Source organism: Malaya genurostris, chromosome 1, assembly GCF_030247185.1.
Source record: "Malaya genurostris strain Urasoe2022 chromosome 1, Malgen_1.1, whole genome shotgun sequence".
In the NCBI taxonomy this organism is placed as follows: Eukaryota; Metazoa; Arthropoda; class Insecta; order Diptera; family Culicidae; genus Malaya; species Malaya genurostris.
The window spans coordinates 152,056,096-152,073,759 of record NC_080570.1 but is presented as its reverse complement, the minus strand read 5'-3'; the positions used below and the strand labels follow the sequence as shown (position 1 = coordinate 152,073,759).

At 37.9% G+C, this 17,664-nt stretch overlaps 1 protein-coding gene across 1 annotated transcript; it reads right to left on the bottom strand.

Moving 5' to 3' along the window:
* Positions 1–42: 42 nt before the first annotated feature.
* LOC131426197 (prolyl 4-hydroxylase subunit alpha-1-like) lies at positions 43–17,513 on the bottom strand. Its single transcript, XM_058588747.1, has 7 exons — positions 17,071–17,513; positions 8,601–8,810; positions 8,053–8,540; positions 1,634–1,806; positions 1,018–1,569; positions 781–946; positions 43–711 (listed from the first exon to the last, which is right to left on the bottom strand). Exons 2-7 carry the CDS (start codon positions 8,795–8,797, stop codon positions 629–631), a joined length of 1,659 nt encoding a protein of 552 aa, XP_058444730.1. The 5' UTR covers positions 8,798–8,810; positions 17,071–17,513; the 3' UTR covers positions 43–628.
* Positions 17,514–17,664: the final 151 nt, after the last annotated feature.

Sequence of the window (17,664 nt, the reverse complement as noted above, 5' to 3'; positions counted from 1 at the left end):
TGTTTATTGTTTTTCGGAGAATGAGTAAAGAAATCCCCTTGGTTATCTGTGTTAAGTAATTTTACTAACTGAAATCTGTTACAAGATGGAAGAAGAAAAAAAGTATTCGGTTATAGGACAACCGACAAATGGATCGTATTTACATTTACAATTCGTCCGCGGAGTTTTCGCACTCGAACGTGTTTGGGCCTTGGGTTATGTTTAAATGCAAAGTAGAAGCGAAGTATACGTGAATATAGTAAGGGATCGTTCATAAACCAGGTAAACCGGATATTTGGCACTTTTCCATCTAGTGTCTAATGTTTGTGGATGTTTTTTTCCAAAACAACATTCCCATCTCGCTTTAGTTCTACGTGGTTTATGGACGTCCCCATAAGTCCTACTAAATTATATGGCAATGAAGATTCGTTGTTGAATCCACTAATTTTTTTTTAAACTTAAAAAAAAACCTAAATTACTGCTATTAAAAAAGAGAGCTAAAATGAGTAATTTTGGTGTTCACTGGCTTATCCTAGGTAGGTACGGTCAACTTTTCCTATGCAGTTTTGGTTAAAAAAAACACACTTATTCACGTCACATCATCCACACTCCTCAACTCGTCCAGTTCGTCCTCGTAGACAATCCGCTGTCAGAACTCTTCCGGATGATCGGGCCGAAGTTCGCAGGGTCGCCGAAATTCCTGACCACGTTCGTGGATCCACTTGTTGGACACTGAGAGAAAGAGAGAGAGAGAGAGAGATTAGATCAATCGATCCCGAGCAAAAAAAAATGAAACCTTACCCCATTTGGTACCGGTGAGAACCGGACAGGCCGCGTGGCGTGTCGCATAATCACCATTGCCCGATGCATGCAGATTGTACCAGAAGGCGGCCGTTCCCTTCTTCGGCCACAGAGCTACCCGAATGCTGGGGAACACCGTTGCTCCACCCTGGGCTACGTCACTCATCTGGTCAAAACAAAACCAAACAAATGATTATTATACAGTTTCACTAGGAAAACGAAATCAACGAAACTCACATAGAACAACACCGTCGCGATGCGGTTCCCCGTTCCGAGACTTTTGAAAGCGTTTTTCTCCTCCCGACGGGCAAAGTCGAAATGGGGTTCGTAGTGACCACCGATTCCATAGTTGACAACCTGAAGTTCCTCTGCCGTTGACATCGCCAGATCGGTCATGTCTTCAACCCGCTGTCCAATCGTTTTCACGTACGGATGTTCTTCGTCCTTGAGCCAAGCGGATTTGCTAATTCGGTAGTTGGCCACCTCCAATTCTCCGGTTTTGTAATTCTGTACCGTGGCTCGGCGGAACCGTGGTTTAGCCAGCCGCTTCATTACATCGATTTCCTTATCGGACATCACGTCGTGATAGATGACGATGTACGGCTTGAGATGAGCTTCCTCCAGCTTGAGCGGGGCAATCCGCAGGAAGGCCGATTTGTTTGTTACGTACCGACACGTGAGCCTGGAGGTATCCGCCACCGAACGGTTGGCCTCACCCCGGCATAGCTGTTCGTAGAGTTTCCGCTCGGAACTGTCGTACACGTTGGGACCACTATCGGTGCGGAATTGCTGAAAAAAAAACAGATATAATTTTTTTTTGACAACTTATCAAGTTAAATATTCAGGGACATACGATGGTTGTGTCGACCGGTACGTCTTCGCTGCCGTCATCTCCTCGCAGTGCTTTCTGAGAGGCTTCCTTCTGCAGTTCCTTCTCGTAGTAAGCTTTGTTACCGACGGCTCGCTCGTGATTCGGCACCAGCTCCAGCAGCTCGTTGGTCATCAGCAAAGCGGTTTGCATGTTACCTAAAAAAATCATATGTTAATTGTTTACTTTGTGATTTGAAAATTACATGAAATAAAAAAACAAAAAACTGATAGCAACAGCGCGGCTTGAACCGAGAAACATTAGATCATAAAACACGTATTTAATCGACTAAACCACAGAAGCCCATATCTACTTGATAGCAAAGTGTAAATTACATTCGGAGTCAAGCGGGTATCTTCTTTCGCCGTCATCTTCGATCTAATCACCTTGAAGTATCACCAAAAGTTATTTCTAGAGCTATACGTACTCAAGGATGTCCAGATATTGGCGCGAACAAACCATAATTAGTTATTTCAAGGTGAAAAAGGCTTACTTTTTTACCCCCAAATAGGTGCACATACCCGTTTTCAAATTGATTTTACGTTTCATCTTAGACTCATCAGTGCGTAGCAGTCTAACATTGAACTGCTAGCGCGACCTGGCGGCTCAACATAAACCGCTAGACAGTCGTAAAGTTAATGCTGTTTGCAAAACACTTTTTGTTATTTCACCGAAGTGTAAAATATTTTTTTTTTTTTTGAGAGGTATTGTCGAAAATGAAATCATACAAACAAGTGTTTTTCACAAAATGAGTCAAATTTTTCAATGAAACTACTGAAAAAAATCCTTATCGAGTCCAACAATGAAACAATTTATTTAAAAAATTTAAATTGATTTACAAAGCAAAACCATTATTGATTTTGATTAAATTTTGTCCCAAGATAAGTGATTAAGTTTCCTAGCAACCATTCATACATTGCAAGAACTAGAAAAACTTTTTTCTCTTCAAACGTCCCGGATTTGTCATTTTTCTACTCTAATTATTTGCAAAGAGTGAAAGTGTCTAGTTTCTTTTCAAAAGATGGCCTACATCAATTTTAGAAAAATGAAGTGGCTTTTTTTGATAAAGCTTATATGCGGCCAACTCTGAATACGATTCAGTGCGAAATTCGTTTAATCGAATTCTAGACTGAAAAAAATCGGTTTTTAAATTTTAGTCAATTTACAAAAAAGAACACCACTTTCGAATTCAACGGAACTTTGTCACAAGGTAAGTTATTATGATCCCTTCCAACCGTCCATACATTGTAAGGCGGACAGTTTTAGAGAAAAAAAAACAAAGGATTTTTAACTAAAACTCTTTTTCTTGGCCATTACCGAAACGACTTTTTGCAAATATCGGTCAACCAGTATTTTTTGAAATCTTCTCTCAAATATGGATTCATTGAATTTTTGGATGATAATAACTATCAGTTTAGTTTAGTTTTTGATAATAAGACACTGTAAATTTAGTTAAAAAACCTGTTTTAATACACCTAGTGGTGTAACGATGCCTTTCTCATATTCAATATTATGGTATTCTATTTAAAATGTTTCTCTTCGATTTTAGAAAGAAACCAAGGAATTGGAAATGGCTCGCGCAGGTCATCCTTAAGAAAACGAAGTGGGTTCACTATTGTATGTACTTCCAGAACCGGTATAATCGAAGTCGGTTCGTACGGCCATCAACCAACATGACGTGAAAACTCTACTAGATTTTTTAAAATTTCAAAGATTTTGCCGACGATTTAAATTTTTGTTGTATCCGAATATATGCAGTAATTTTTAATACGACCATAAGACCTTTCATTTGACCCTAAGATTGGGGTTATCGGTTTTGAGTCCGGTTTAAAATTCGCTATTCTTTGTTTCGCCTGTTTAGTCAAGTGATGGTATACAATATTTTACACACTTTACTTTATAATTCCAGAACCGGAAGTCGGGTCCAAATGAAATTTTGTATGGGACCGTGAGACCTTTCATTTGAATCTAAGTTTGTGGAAATCAGTCAAACCATCACTGAGAAAAGTGAGTGAGATCCATTTTGGAATATATGACCACTATTTCCGATACTTCCGGAACCGGATACCGGGAACCAGGATAGCCGGGATCGGTTTGTTTTGTTGCCTACTGACAATGGCTATTAATTTGTGTAGTTTTGAGATTTTTTTGCGTTTTTTGTTTCGCCTATTTAAGTGACGGTATCCAATTTTAAACACATTTTACCCTATGATTTCAGAACCGGGAGTCGGATCCGGATGAAATTTTTTCACTAATCACCCTGTAATTCCGGAACCGGAAGTCGGATCAAAATAAAATTCAGGAACTTTGTATGGGACAATTATAGCTTTCATTTGAATCTAAGTTTGTGAGAATCGGTTCAGCCATCTCCGAGAAAAGTTATTGCAAAAAATGTTACATACATACATACACATACACACACATACAGACAAATCAGAAACAAATTTGAAATTTGTTATTTTTCGTCTCAACTGATTTGAAACATAGAATTGTTTAGCACTTTTTAAAACAGTCTAGAACAAAGTATGCAATGTGACATTTCAGGACAATGTCTACACGTCCAGAAAGTTTTATTCAAATCTGAGAAAATTCTGCCAACTGCGAATATGATTTAGCGCGAAAGTCGTCATATTCAAGTTAGTTATAAAATGAATAAATTTCAACAAGCGACTATATCAATTTTTTCAAGTAATTCTATACATATTTCCATGCGTAAGGAAATTGACCATGATGTACTGAAACCCCCTTCTAAATTTTTTTTCTGGGAGCGCGCCTGTTTGGAGTATGTAAAGTTCTGTACGAGTGGAATATTGCGTCATTTAAGTAGTTAAGAATTTTATCCTAAGACTGGAACTGAATTCTAATTCTAGATTCTGAGGCTAAATTTTCAAATCTAAAGGCCCACTAACGAGGGAAACGTGCACGGAACGACCGAAATTAGCTCTGCGCCTAATTCGTATTACTGTTTTTGAATTAGTTGATTTTAACAACAAAATTTCCAAAATAACTATAAAATTAGTTAAAATTTAGAATTTACTGTGCTGAAAAAAACTCTTATTTTTAGAGAATGTGTTTAGGTGGCGAATATTCAGGACACAAACCAGCAATATTTCAATCCAACACGAAATTCTCATTGACAACTAATTTCGTTATTAAAATCAGAAACTTTGATTCTATTTATATGTTTCGCTTATGTCTTTTTCTCCAATACAACATCGTATTTATACCTGCAAATATAGAAAAGATAACCGCGACTGAAATTTTTTTCGGTAGTAGTGTGCCATCTAGTGGCTAGTAGTCATTACGGTGTTAACGAGCGCCATATAGCTGCTAATTGCAGAAACCAATTCAACCATTTATGTTGGTTGAAAACAACGTTTTATTTCTCTAATTCAACTAAAAAATTAGTTGAATGGATATGAAGCGTGCCTTAGCTAAGAAATGACAGCACGTTTAATTGGTGAATTCAACTAAAAAAAATAGCCATTTCAACAAATATTTTATTATTATTAAGAGAATCAGAAATAAAAAATCTAAATTAGCAAAAGTAAGATTTTTTTAGTTGTCTCAAAAAATAACTAACTAAAATCAGAAAATCAACTAATTTTTTCGCCAAAATGCTAATTTCGGTCTTTCCGTGTGCCACTTGAGCCAACTCGTTCTGATTCTCGCCCTAATTTAGGTTCGGAATTTGTAACAAGAATTCTGATGCAGGAGCATTTACGAAACAAAATTTCATATGGATAGAATTATGGATCTCGACTTTGGAACAACATTTTAGATCTAAACTCCGAGCCAAAATTTTGGAACTGACTTTTGGACCAGAACTCTATCCCTGAACTTAGTTTCAGTATTTACTTCCTGAATTCAGATTCAGAATTTAGTTCCCGAATTCTGCTCCAGCATTCAATTCCTGGATTCAGATTAGACATCAGAACCTGCATGCTGGATTTGAATGCGAAATTTGTTCTCTGGAACTAGATTTTGGAATTACATTCAGTTCCTTAGTTCAGATTCGGAATTCAAGTCCAGTATTCTAGAACTAAACTCATGAACCCTGAAATTCTGAATTTTTCAACTGATTTTCTAACCAGTCCCAGGCGAGCAAAAAAAAGGTCACACAAAAGAACTGTGGATTCGTGATACTATCGTTCTCGAAAAAAGGTTGAGCAAAAAAAGGGTCCCGCAACTTTAAACAGAGGAACTACCGTTCTCGAAAAAAGAACTATTGCTCATTCATTCTTTCAAGAGAACTAGATCTTTTGAACCGTTCGTGAACGAATTGCCCATCTCTAGTACACATATCAAATTTATTTATTTAAGTTGATTCAGGGAAAAGCACACTGAAGTTGATACTTATTAAGTCTCTCTCTCCAGCAGGCATAAAACCTTTTGTACCAGCAGATATTCACAATCAAATGATATATAAATTAATTAAAATTAAGTACAAGGTACACTAACAAACTAACATAATATACATAGCACTTACAAAAAAACGACTATTGACTTATTATTTTTCGCAAACTATATCACCAATATTGTAACGTTAAGTACAGTACAGGATGTTTATGGAAAACCACACATAATTTATGAAAAATATGTTTTAATAAACCAAGAATTTTGTTTCGATTTTGTTTTCGAAATAGCTCGAAAACAGTTGTTTCAATTGTATTTGACGTCAAAGAATACTTTATTCAAAATTTCAAAAGAATAACGAAAATAATAAATTTGGCGATGGAGAACCAGACTAACTTGTAAAACCTGTTTAAACCACAAGCCCTTTAATTTGAATTTAAGTTTGTGAAAATCGGTTCAGCCATCCCCGAGAAAAGTTAGTGCAAAAAAAAACGTTACACACACACACACACACATGCACACACTTGCACGCGCACACACAAACACAGACATTTTGCGTACTCGGTGAACTGAGTCGAATGGTATATGACACTCGGCCCTCCGGGCCTCGATTCAAAAGTCGGTTTTCACAGTGATTGCGAGGCAAAAAGAAACAAAACCTAGAAAATATCCATTTTCTAAGTTTTGTTTCTCATATATCTCAAAAATGGCTGCAGAAAGTAGCTCTCAGCTAACTTTTTTCATTGAGCATAGCTCGAAAAATAATATTTGTTTGCTTGAAAGTCAAAAAAAAGTTCTTTTCAAGTTAAAATTGTTTACAAATAATGTTGCTTCAAACGCATACGTCCTTTTCAAAAATTGGTCTTGAGTGAAAAAAATCTCTAGGCATTGAGCAAAATACTTTATTTGCCATACCGATCACACATGCAAAGTTTCATGCAAATTATCTACACTGATGTTACCATCATTGAATCAGAAAAAAGGATATCGACAAATTGCTCCCTTCAAAATTATGTTTATTCAATGCAATGTTAACTTAAATTAATGAAATCACGCGCTAGTCGACTTGCATGATTATCATTCATAAATTCATTCATCGCACTTCAATTTAGTGATTGGCGCAATACTGTCCAACATTAAATCGGTTCATTGGTTCCAGTTGAACTGATACGGCGGATTAGTAGTTAATTTTGAATTGCTTTGCACTGATGCGTTAGAGACGAAACGAAAAGATAATTTTAATAACCTTTCGAAAATAGGTGAAATTCAGTTGAAAACAAAAAAACACAATGATGTTTCACCCACTTGTGTCAGATGCATAGCAAAACAGTTTCATTTCTGTCAATTTATAACGGTAGAATGAAAAAAAAAATCTGCATCATATTAAGCCGAAGGCAGACCAAGGAGCTTTCATGTATTGATTGCCTCTCCCTGAGAACCAACACAAACTGCCAACTCGCAACTCGAGTTGCCCCAGTCATGCACCGAAGAAGGGCGCAGCATCACGATCTGTTTTACCATTTGCTATTTGCATTATTCTCCAAACCTTATGCTTGTCGCTTCACCTTGTACACCGTGGTTCGAAGATGTGCAGACGACAGAATGGCAAGAATGGTTTTAGTATTAATAAAAAGGTCACAGACCATGTTTCAAATGGAAACCGTGAACTACCGATTTTGAACCCTTGCCTAATTTTAAAACGAACTGTCAAATACTTTGACACTACCGTGTCAAAGCGGTTTCATGCCGGTGTGTGCAATCGATTTATTTTCTTTGATGCAAGCATGCTGCGATTATTCTGCGGCTTCGCCGCTCATCCAGTGAAAGGAGTGGAATCAACAGTGAATTGCATCGTCTGTTGCTACAACAATCGATACTGGATTTCAGAATACCGCGCTCCCGGCCTACTATTCTGTCTTGAAGAACATTTTCAATTATTCAATAAGCACACGGACTCTTTCGGTTCAAAGCTACTAGGTTCGAAGAAATGATGAACCAACAACCATGACCTTTTCAAACTTAAACAGACAAACCCCTAAATCACCAACCTTGTTTAAACGTGGAAAATGCCAGATACTCCAGTACATCCGCCTTCGTTGTCGTTCGGTTAACCTCCTGCGAGAGCCGGTCCATCGCTTCGCGCATCCACAGCATCGTGTGGTAGTAGTCTCCGTTCAGGTAAGTCTGCCGGCCCAGCTCGAAACAATCGCCAGCGGACATTTCCGTACTGTACTGGACACCGTTCAGTTCACCGCGGGCAACGGAAGCCGTGTCCAAATTGTAGGTGTCCTGTAGGCGCATCAACGCCACCGCCGCCCCGTTCAGATCCTCGTCCGACGGGAACTTCAACACGTCCCGGTAGTTCGTAACGTTCTCCAGAAAATCCGCCCCGACATCGTACGACATCAGACTTTCCACCTCGCGCCAATCCGTTGTCAATCGCTTCGTCAGCAGAAACGCATTGACCGGATTGGACAGGTAGGTGCTGATGTCTTTGGCGGCTTCCGCGTGCTCCCGCTGATATTCGGCACTCCTCCTGTAAATTTAGAACAATCGATTGGCCATCATAACAGAATCTTCAAAAAAAATAACTTACAGTTTTAACTGATCCAGTTTCTCCTCCTGCACTCGGATGTACTTTTCGAGGTTGGTTATCAGTACTGCCTCGGTCTCCATCAGTTCTTCCATGTCGGCCAAGGCTGTGAACAGCTCTGCTCGTGTGGAACGCAGCATGGCAGCCAGCAGCAGGATTGACAGCACTGCCAGCGTGATTTGAATTTGGTTGGAAATCATCGTTGGATGTGTGCTAACCAGGGAAAAGAGAATTAAGAGGAGAATAAGTAATTTCAATTTTACAGAACAATTCTCGGACACAGAAAAGATAGGTTTCTATATATTTTGAATTGCTACAATTATCACTTATCTCTCAAATCAGTAAGCAACACCTTTGGTAGAATCAGGAAGATTTATCAACATGTTGAATGTGATTCTGTCTATCCCTGGGGCTTTATTGTTACACGACAAGAGTGCAAGTGATCATTTCATAATTGAAAATGGTATTTCGTTCGTGTCGCGATGCGGGGATGATCTATTGTACCGAAACAGTATCGGGGCACATATTTCTGGCAAAATCGAATATACACTGCTTTGAATATTCCTCATTTTCGTTCGTATTATTTCGATTACGTACACGGTGGGTCGTTTTAAAATCATGTAAATAGGTATTGAAAGAGACATAATCCAATGATATAAATACAAATAGAAAACCACGCTCATTTGCCTCGAACTTACTGTGAAATCGATCCAGATACTCGATCTGGGCTAGTTATATGGCGGGTCAAAGTCCAAGATCAGAACTTGGACCAATAATGTGATGTCTTGGTTCAGAACCAAACCCAGTTTCAAATCCTAGCCTTCAATTTGAGTCAAAATCTGAAACTGGACTAGTAATATGCAGTGGCGTCTCGTGACTAAATTGCCTAGTTGTACACTGCTTATGTGGTATAATAGCAGATGTAACAGTTCGTTATGAATGAAAACTAAAGATTGAGGAATGGAGATTAGCTTGTGTTTTTCAATACAATGAGATAACAATATACTTCCGGATGGGATTTTTTATTAAACAAACAAATCTCAGAGCTGAGCTGAGTAATTCTTTTTCTTCTTGAATCTGTGCAGTAACTCATGTGCACGGAAAAGACACTAACACAGCGACAACAGATACTTGAAATTTTATGTCTGATGTATATGAGATGCGTGTTAATACACGCAATTTCGGTGCGTTCCAAACTTCTTCCATCGAATAAATTCCAAAAAAATAATTGAATTTGGATGGGGTTGGGAACGCAGTTCATTCCTTCAATTCGACCGGTTGTGCAGTGCACAAGGTTGTGCAGTGCACAAGGCACATGAGGACGAGACGCCACTGGTAATATGGTAAGTTCCTCGATTTAGATCAGATTTTGGATCAGGATTCCGGACCTAAATTCTGAACCAGGATTCAGAACCTAGATTCTGGAAATCTGAATTCTGAAACTAAGTCCGGAGCCTGGACGTGAATTCTTGGGCTCTAGGTCTGGACCTCGATTCTGAACCTGACTTCTTGATCTGGATTCTAGGCTTGACCTCGAACCTTGGATTTTGGACCTCAATTCTGAATCTTTGACTGAGTTTTGACCTGAATTCGAGATCTTTACTTGAATTGTGAGCCTTGATCTGGATTGATTAGATGTAAATTTAAAACCAGAATCTGAGTTCTGTTTCCGGATTCTTGACCTGTACTGACTCTGTACTCTGGACTTGAATCTCGAACCTGAATTCCAGACCTAGATTGTTAACCTGAATTATTAAGCTGAACCTGAGTTCTGAACCCGGATCTAGATTCTGGACTTTAACCTCCTTCTTACAGTTTCTGGAAAACAACCATTGTTGAAGAACGCAAAAGAGCAGTTTTCTCAGCCACTGCTAGATAAATTTCCACGAGAAAAGCATCAGTTTATTAAGAAAAATGAGCCAAAAAAATGGTTTTTCTTTTTTCAATTTCCACTCAACGACAGTGAAGAAAACTGTTTTTTTTTTTTTGCGTTTTGCAACAATACCTTATTTTTTAAGAATGTAAAGTGCCCCTAAATTCTGAATATGGAATCTGGACCAGAATTTTAGTCCTGGATTCGAGAACTGAATCCTATATCTGTGTTCTGGAATTAAATTCTGAACCTGAATGCTGGACCGAAATCTGGAATCTGAACCTGAGCTGACCTAAATGACCTGTCTCTCTTGGGAGGAATGCGGAGATAGAAATAATTAAAGTCCCTTTACAAGAGAATACAGTATTGGATGGATTTGGTGCTCTTTACACACTTAGAAAATGTTGCAAAATTCGACAATTTTTACCCAATTTTCATCAGCTGAATGTAATTAGTAATTAGTTCGGTGATTGAATAGACTACAGAGCGTTCGGTAAAGTAATTTTGACGACTTGTCAAAAAAATATCGAGCTCAATGATATAAATTAGCGAATAGAACGGTAAACTCAATATTTATTCTAAATCCACAATAAGTTTTTGAATTTTTTTCTGAACAATACATCTTTTTTATTGAGAAATGATATTGATCTGCAAGGTTCAACAAATCCACATTTAGCGCGTTTGGATAAAAAGAACATGTTGAAAACTGAGAATTGTGACGTATTTCAGACAAATCATCAATCATTTTATAGCAGCACGCATAAAATCTGAAAAATTGAACATTTATGCATCACAACTAAGAATTGTAGTGAACGTTAACCTTATCATGGATGATAATTTGATTGTTTGCTCCATAAAAAATTTGTTTGAAACAATATTCATAGTATAATTTCTCACTCTCAAGCAAAGCAAAGTCTTGGCATTACATTCCTTTGGTGGAATTTGGCCTTTCTGTTTCAACAGATTTCGCAGCCGATTCTTAGTGTACAGAATTATTCACGACAACTGGCTTGTAAGACCTTGTAAGACGCCAACCCGGTTCTCACTCTCAAAGCACTTTCAAATTATTCGCCGTTCGGCAGTAGATTTTTCTTGATTATCGAATTTACCGAAGTTTAGCGATTTAAAGTTTTTTTTACCGTACCCGGTGTTTATATACAGATTTATCGTCAAAATTGTATTTTCAGTTACAGAATTCTGTAAAATAGCTTGCGTGAAACTTATCACTCAGTAATAATTCGTTTAATTTCAGTGCAATATACTTCTAAAGGGTGATTTTTACTGGTATCTTTTTGGCAACACTGTTTTTGACAGATCACGCGTGAATTGTGTCTTGTGTCATTGTAAAACTAGTTCAGTTTGGTCTATAATTTAATCATGAATCTTCAATCCACGAACGAACAACGTCTGCAAATTACTGAATTTAACTATCAAAATTCATGCTCAGTTAAGAAATTAGGGAATCCACTTTATTATCGTAAAATTGTGTTCAGGGACAAGGCTTATTTCTGGTTGAATGGATATGTCAACAAGCAAATGGAGTGAAGACCAGCCAGAAGCATTGCAAGAGCTACCAATGCATCCCAAAAAGTCACTGATTATGATGCATTTGCATCATCGGACCGTACTTCTTCAAAGGTAATGATGGGAGGAAAGTTACTTTGAATGGCGAGTGCTACCATGTGATGTTTTACGTTTTTTTTTTGCTCAAAATGGAAAAATTGGACATACATGACATGTACTTTCAACAAGACGGTACCACATCCCACACGGCACGCAAAACAATGATCAAATTGAGAGCCGCCTTCGGTGAACAGTTTATCTCACGTTTTGACCCCGTCAATTGACAGCCTAAATCGTGTGATTTAACGCCTTTGGGCTATTTCTTGTGGGGCCATGTTAAGACTCATTTCTACAAGGATAAATCAGCAACGATTGACGCACTGGAAGCCAATATTGAAGCATTTATTTTTGGTATACTGGCCGATATGTTGGAGAGAGTGTCCCAAAATTGGACTAACATTTGCATGGAATCTTCCTCAAACATTAAATTATAGTGATGGTTCTACCGATTCCAATAAAGAGTTCATCAAATTTCTCAAATTTTTTGTTTCTTTTCGAAGCTAATCCTATACCTCTTAAAAATTCACCCTTTATTACCGAAAAATCTGTTAACTTTCTTATTATTACCGAAAGTTTTCGTCGAAAAAATTACCGAAATACTTGGGGTCCCAGGAAGTACTAAATCTTTCAAATCCTTGCTACAACTCTTCATGTAGAATCTAATAAATTGTTTTATAATATTCAATTTTATCTTACTGAATTTAAAGTGTGGGAAAAGTTACGCGGACTACCAAGGAAGTACAAACAATTTGGAACGAACTGACTGAAAAAATAGGAATGCTAATTTGTACTATTTTTTGAGCGATTGAATACTTTTTATCGATATTAGAAAGGTAAATTTATCAAGAATAAAATGTTCTTAGAGTAATGGATAACAGATTAGTCTTAAGTTATGAAAAGTGTGAATCAAAGTCTTTTGAAAAAAAGTTGGAACGCTTACTTTGGTTGGCTATACCTTATGATCAAAAAAGAACCGGAATTTTCATTTTAAAATTCCCGCGCTTGTCCAATCGGTAGACTTTTATTCTCTCAACGTTGGCAACATTTTTATACACATTCTGTCAAATTTTGACGCATATCGTACGATTAGTTTTTCGTGTGGCGATTTTTATAATGGATGAAAATTTAGAACAACGTGCGTGCTTCAAATTTTGTGTTGCAAATGGATTTAAGTGTTCCGAAACGTTGAAAATGTTAGAAAAGGCCTTTGGTGAATCGTGTTTAGGAAAAACACAGGCATACGAGTGGTATAAACGCTTCAAAGGTGGTCCTACAAGCTTGGATCATGACGAGATCCCTGGCCGCCCAACAACATCTGTTACTGAAGAAAACATTGAATCGGCGAAGAAAATCGTGTTGCGAAATCGTTCTGTATCGATTAGAGAGCATATTGCTGTGTTTTTGGGCATCTCTTATGGATCAGCCGAACACATTATAACTGATGTTTTGGGTTTGGAACGCGTCGCTTCTTGGCTGGTGCCAAAAAAGCTGAATTTCATTCAAAAACAGCGTTGGTTGTGTCGCAGTTTTTGGCCAAAAACTCAACCAATATCATCAACCAAGCACCGTACTCTCCAGATATCCCGTGTGACTTTTTCCTATTCCCAAAACTCAAATTGTCATTGCGGGGAACGCGTTTTGAGACCATAGAAACCATAAAAGAGAATTCGCTGCATGAACTAAAGGCCATACCTTCGGCGGCCTATAAAACTTGTATGGAAAATTGGATCAAGCGTTGGTATGCATGTATTGCCGCAGGAGGAGTGTGAAAGTCACCGGTTTGAATGTAATGAAATACAAAGTTTCCGATTATTTATTCTTGCACTTCCGGTGGCGGTTTTGAATAAAACTTTTGTTCGATATTTTCAACTAGGAAATATTTCATTTCCGTTATTTTGTGAGGGATATACTTTTTGAAATAGGAGCCACACTTGTTTTCTGTATGTAATCTTTTTACTCATATTTAGTACATTTTTTACATCGCACTTTTATATATTATTTATTTACTGGAAGTACACTTTTTCCGAGCTTGAATCAGAACATTGAGGATAAATTCAGCCAAGAATTTCAAGTCTGACGCTTCCACATAACAGTGTCTACTTTATTCAGGAGCTCTCGATCCAAGGCGTAAAACGATGAGACCACCTTAGCCTCGGTTTTCCTCTTTAGTTTCTGCTTTACTATACGATCAGGATTCGGTTTGGTGCTTTCATCTTTCTCCATGTAGATTAGAGACGGGTATGAGTCGGGTTTGCAAATTTGATCGGATTTCTGATATTCCCGAAATTCCGACCCAAAAAAGAACCTCAGGTTCAGGTACAGGTAAAGAATTTTCGTACTTATCGGGTACGGGACTTCTGGTCCGGGTTTGGAAAAAAAAATTCTCGGGTTCGGGTCGAGGAAAGGTTTTCGATAGGGAACTGGCCGAGTTTCAGAAATTGCTCACCCGAGCATCTCTAATGTGGATGATATTGTAAATATCGGAACGATGATATCTAGAGAATAAGTTCACGATGATCTAATTCTTCGCTACGGGCCAGACGTTGTCACGAACCACCCATGAACAGACGCTCATTTTTCCCTTTACTGTCATCATACAACCAAAGATCGCACAAGAGAAAGAGAGGACGGGGCTGTTTTGTTTGAGAGATTAGGTAGGGTGTCAGATGAAAAAAATCTAAAATATGTAGAGACGTGAGTGAAAGGATTTTTCTAGATTAGAAGTTCGTTGATATACGGAGCGCGCTTAGTCTGCTCAACTTTTGAATGCGTTTTCCTCAAAATACGATTTTTCAGAAACTGCTGCCATGATATTTTGAAAACTATTTGATTGATTCTTCCAAAAATTTCAGTTTTGTTCAGTTCATGCGAAACTTTAAATTGAACTAAAATATTGCTTTGTTCGGTTTTAAATTAGGACTTATATAGACAAAAAAATGGGCTTTTTTCTTTGGAACTTTTCAATTCCTTTCCTTTATTCTAGTTTCGAACAGAGTGTCAAGTACTACGAATAAAATGGTGTATGTTTTTTTTTGTTTCAAATGAAGAGAGCTTGGTTTCAAAAGAAGAGAGCTGGAAGCAGTGGAGCACTCTTTTTAATGTGTTTCTGTTGATTAGTATATTTCAGAACATTTCTAGAGATTGTTTGAATGCATTCAAAAATAAAATGAAAAAATTGTGTTGCTTTAAGCTGGTTAGTAGCAGACTAATTGTTCTCTGATTGCAACTACAACACTGGCTAAATGCCTTTACAAACTCAGTTGAGATCCTCAATCTCGTGAAGCATTTTTCCACAAACTTAGGTTCCAGTTTAAGGATTCAAATTACCAGTGATTGTTATTGGAAACGATTTTAATCTTCGTAGCTTAGATGGTGTTAATCGCCATTCGTAATAGAAAGTTTCAGGAATCTAGAATACCATTTCATATTTTAAAATTTTTTAAATAAATCTCTATTCTCAAACAGTATGCAGACGATCTTCTAATGCTTAGTTCTTTAAGGTATGTTAAATTTAAAGCTGTTCGGTAGCATATTTTTTTAACAAAGCTGTTGAAAACAACAACCATCTCTGCGGAAGTTTGTGTCTTAATGCTGAACTCAACACATCATATGGTAAACATATTTCAATTGTCATGTGAGTGTTCTCAACACAAAGAAACCGAAGATGAAACACAACGTGTTCTACTGTGACTTTGATCCATTCGCGGAGTGCAATCTGGTGCTGGTTGCATTGAAGCATCCCTTCACCGATCTTACTTCGAAGGCTAAATGCTTCAGAAAAGGGGTACGCTTTTCGATGCCATGATGGATGGATGAAGCTGCAATTGTTCGCTTGTAGAATAAATCATTCCGCTGTTGGAACCAATGTGTGCTACAGAGGGAAAAATTGGCCTACGTGACGAATAAACTTTACACGATTTCTCCCACGCAGCCACTAGCATTTAGAAGGTCCAATCATCTGCTTTCCCAGTTATTCTTTTTCCGGCTGGTTTCTTCCTAGCGGCTGTCGTCTAATTTCCTAAACCCGATAGACTATGATGATGTGTTTACCACAACTCCTCGATTTCATAACTCGGAAATTGAAATGTTTGATAACCGAAGTAATTTTTCATCTCTCGCACACAACGAAACTCGAAACTGCTGTGGAAGACGTCAGAAAGTGAGAGTTCATGTGGCAATGAAAGCACTGTGACCGAATGCGGCATAATTCTACAGTCCCGATAAACCACATCTGGTGCATTGCTTTCCGATGGGGATGGCGGGTCAATTGGGATGTGGATTAGAATTTTAACTGCACTCCCTCTGGAACATGGTTACTGATTCTTGCTTGCTACTTATTCATAAGCTAACTGTTCAGAACATTTTTAAGAATCCTATCCAGAACTATCTTAATTTTCGGAAATTACCATTAATCTGTACTTATTACAATTAGCTCGATCACCTTCTTCCCCAGCTTACTATGCATTCGCGTGTGTAATTCAATTATTTTCAATTTGTGCAAAATCTCAAACTACAATCCCGCAGTAAATTTTGAAGATAATAGGACTGCGAACGAGAGCCCTTTTTTCGGTTTAATTTCAGGTGTGATTATTAAGAACTAAATATAGAACTAACCGAATAATTCAAGAAATCAAATAATAAACAAAACAGTAGCTCTGAATTTCCTGTTACACTGCTTCTAAATTTTAAAACAGATTCATATGTGCGGGAGTGCAACAGCGCTAATTGGAATAAATGGCAAAAGCATGTCAACAACTTGCATATTACATTGGCTTCTCGTGCAATTTTTATTTGCCGGCATTTTCCCAATTGAATTGTGATGCGCTGTAATAAAATAAGATCCGTCGAGTCGAGTGTCCTTCATACACAAACCATGTTTTCTGATTTCGTGATCAAGGATCCAATAGTAACATGTTTCAGTGTTTTAGGACCATAATTCGTCTAATTTGCTTGTTCGAAATCAAAGATTCAAATTACCTTCAACTTTATAAGGAGCACAAATTTTACTTTACGCTGTTACACTTTATCACATCAATCTTCTAGACCTTTTTTTCCGCTGAAACTTCTAGAACTCCGTACAGCATCCCACTGGAAGCATTATTCTTGCGTCGGCGACATGCCTAAACCTTTTCCGACCGTTCTATTGATAACGATGACAACAAAAATCTATTCCTCGAACTTCACAAGATTCTTTGCATCAATCAATGATTTGTTTATCTTTTCGAAACGAAACAGTCGCTAACCTTGTCGCACCTTTTCAGCCACCGAACTCACGAGCGTAAGCGAGAACACAAACGAAAATCGATAACGCGTGCTGCCTGCATGCAGAACGATTTTATGAATGAAGATGGCTAGTTAGAGAATTTGTCAGCAAAACACACCGCAAACCAATGTAGAAGACGACTCGGGAATGACTGACTGACTGACTGCCGAATGTGTCATGAATGAATCCGATGTACTTATGCTGTGCGGAAGGATGCTCAGGAAAGAGACGGCCGTATAAATGTCAGTGTGACTGGACCCGAACAAGTGATGCCAGGGCGGCTGGAAATGAAACTCAGCAAAGAACTA

Bases quoted from the DNA above. Each gene is read 5' to 3' on its own strand.
- LOC131426197 (XM_058588747.1), bottom strand. From the start codon at position 8,797: ATGATTTCCAACCAAATTCAAATCACGCTGGCAGTGCTGTCAATCCTG. The intron at 1,570-1,633 runs GTATGTCCCTGA...TTTTTTTTTCAG, and splicing joins TACCGGTCGACACAACCATC to CAATTCCGCACCGATAGTGG. The intron at 947-1,017 runs GTGAGTTTCGTT...TGTTTTGACCAG, and splicing joins TCGCGACGGTGTTGTTCTAT to ATGAGTGACGTAGCCCAGGG.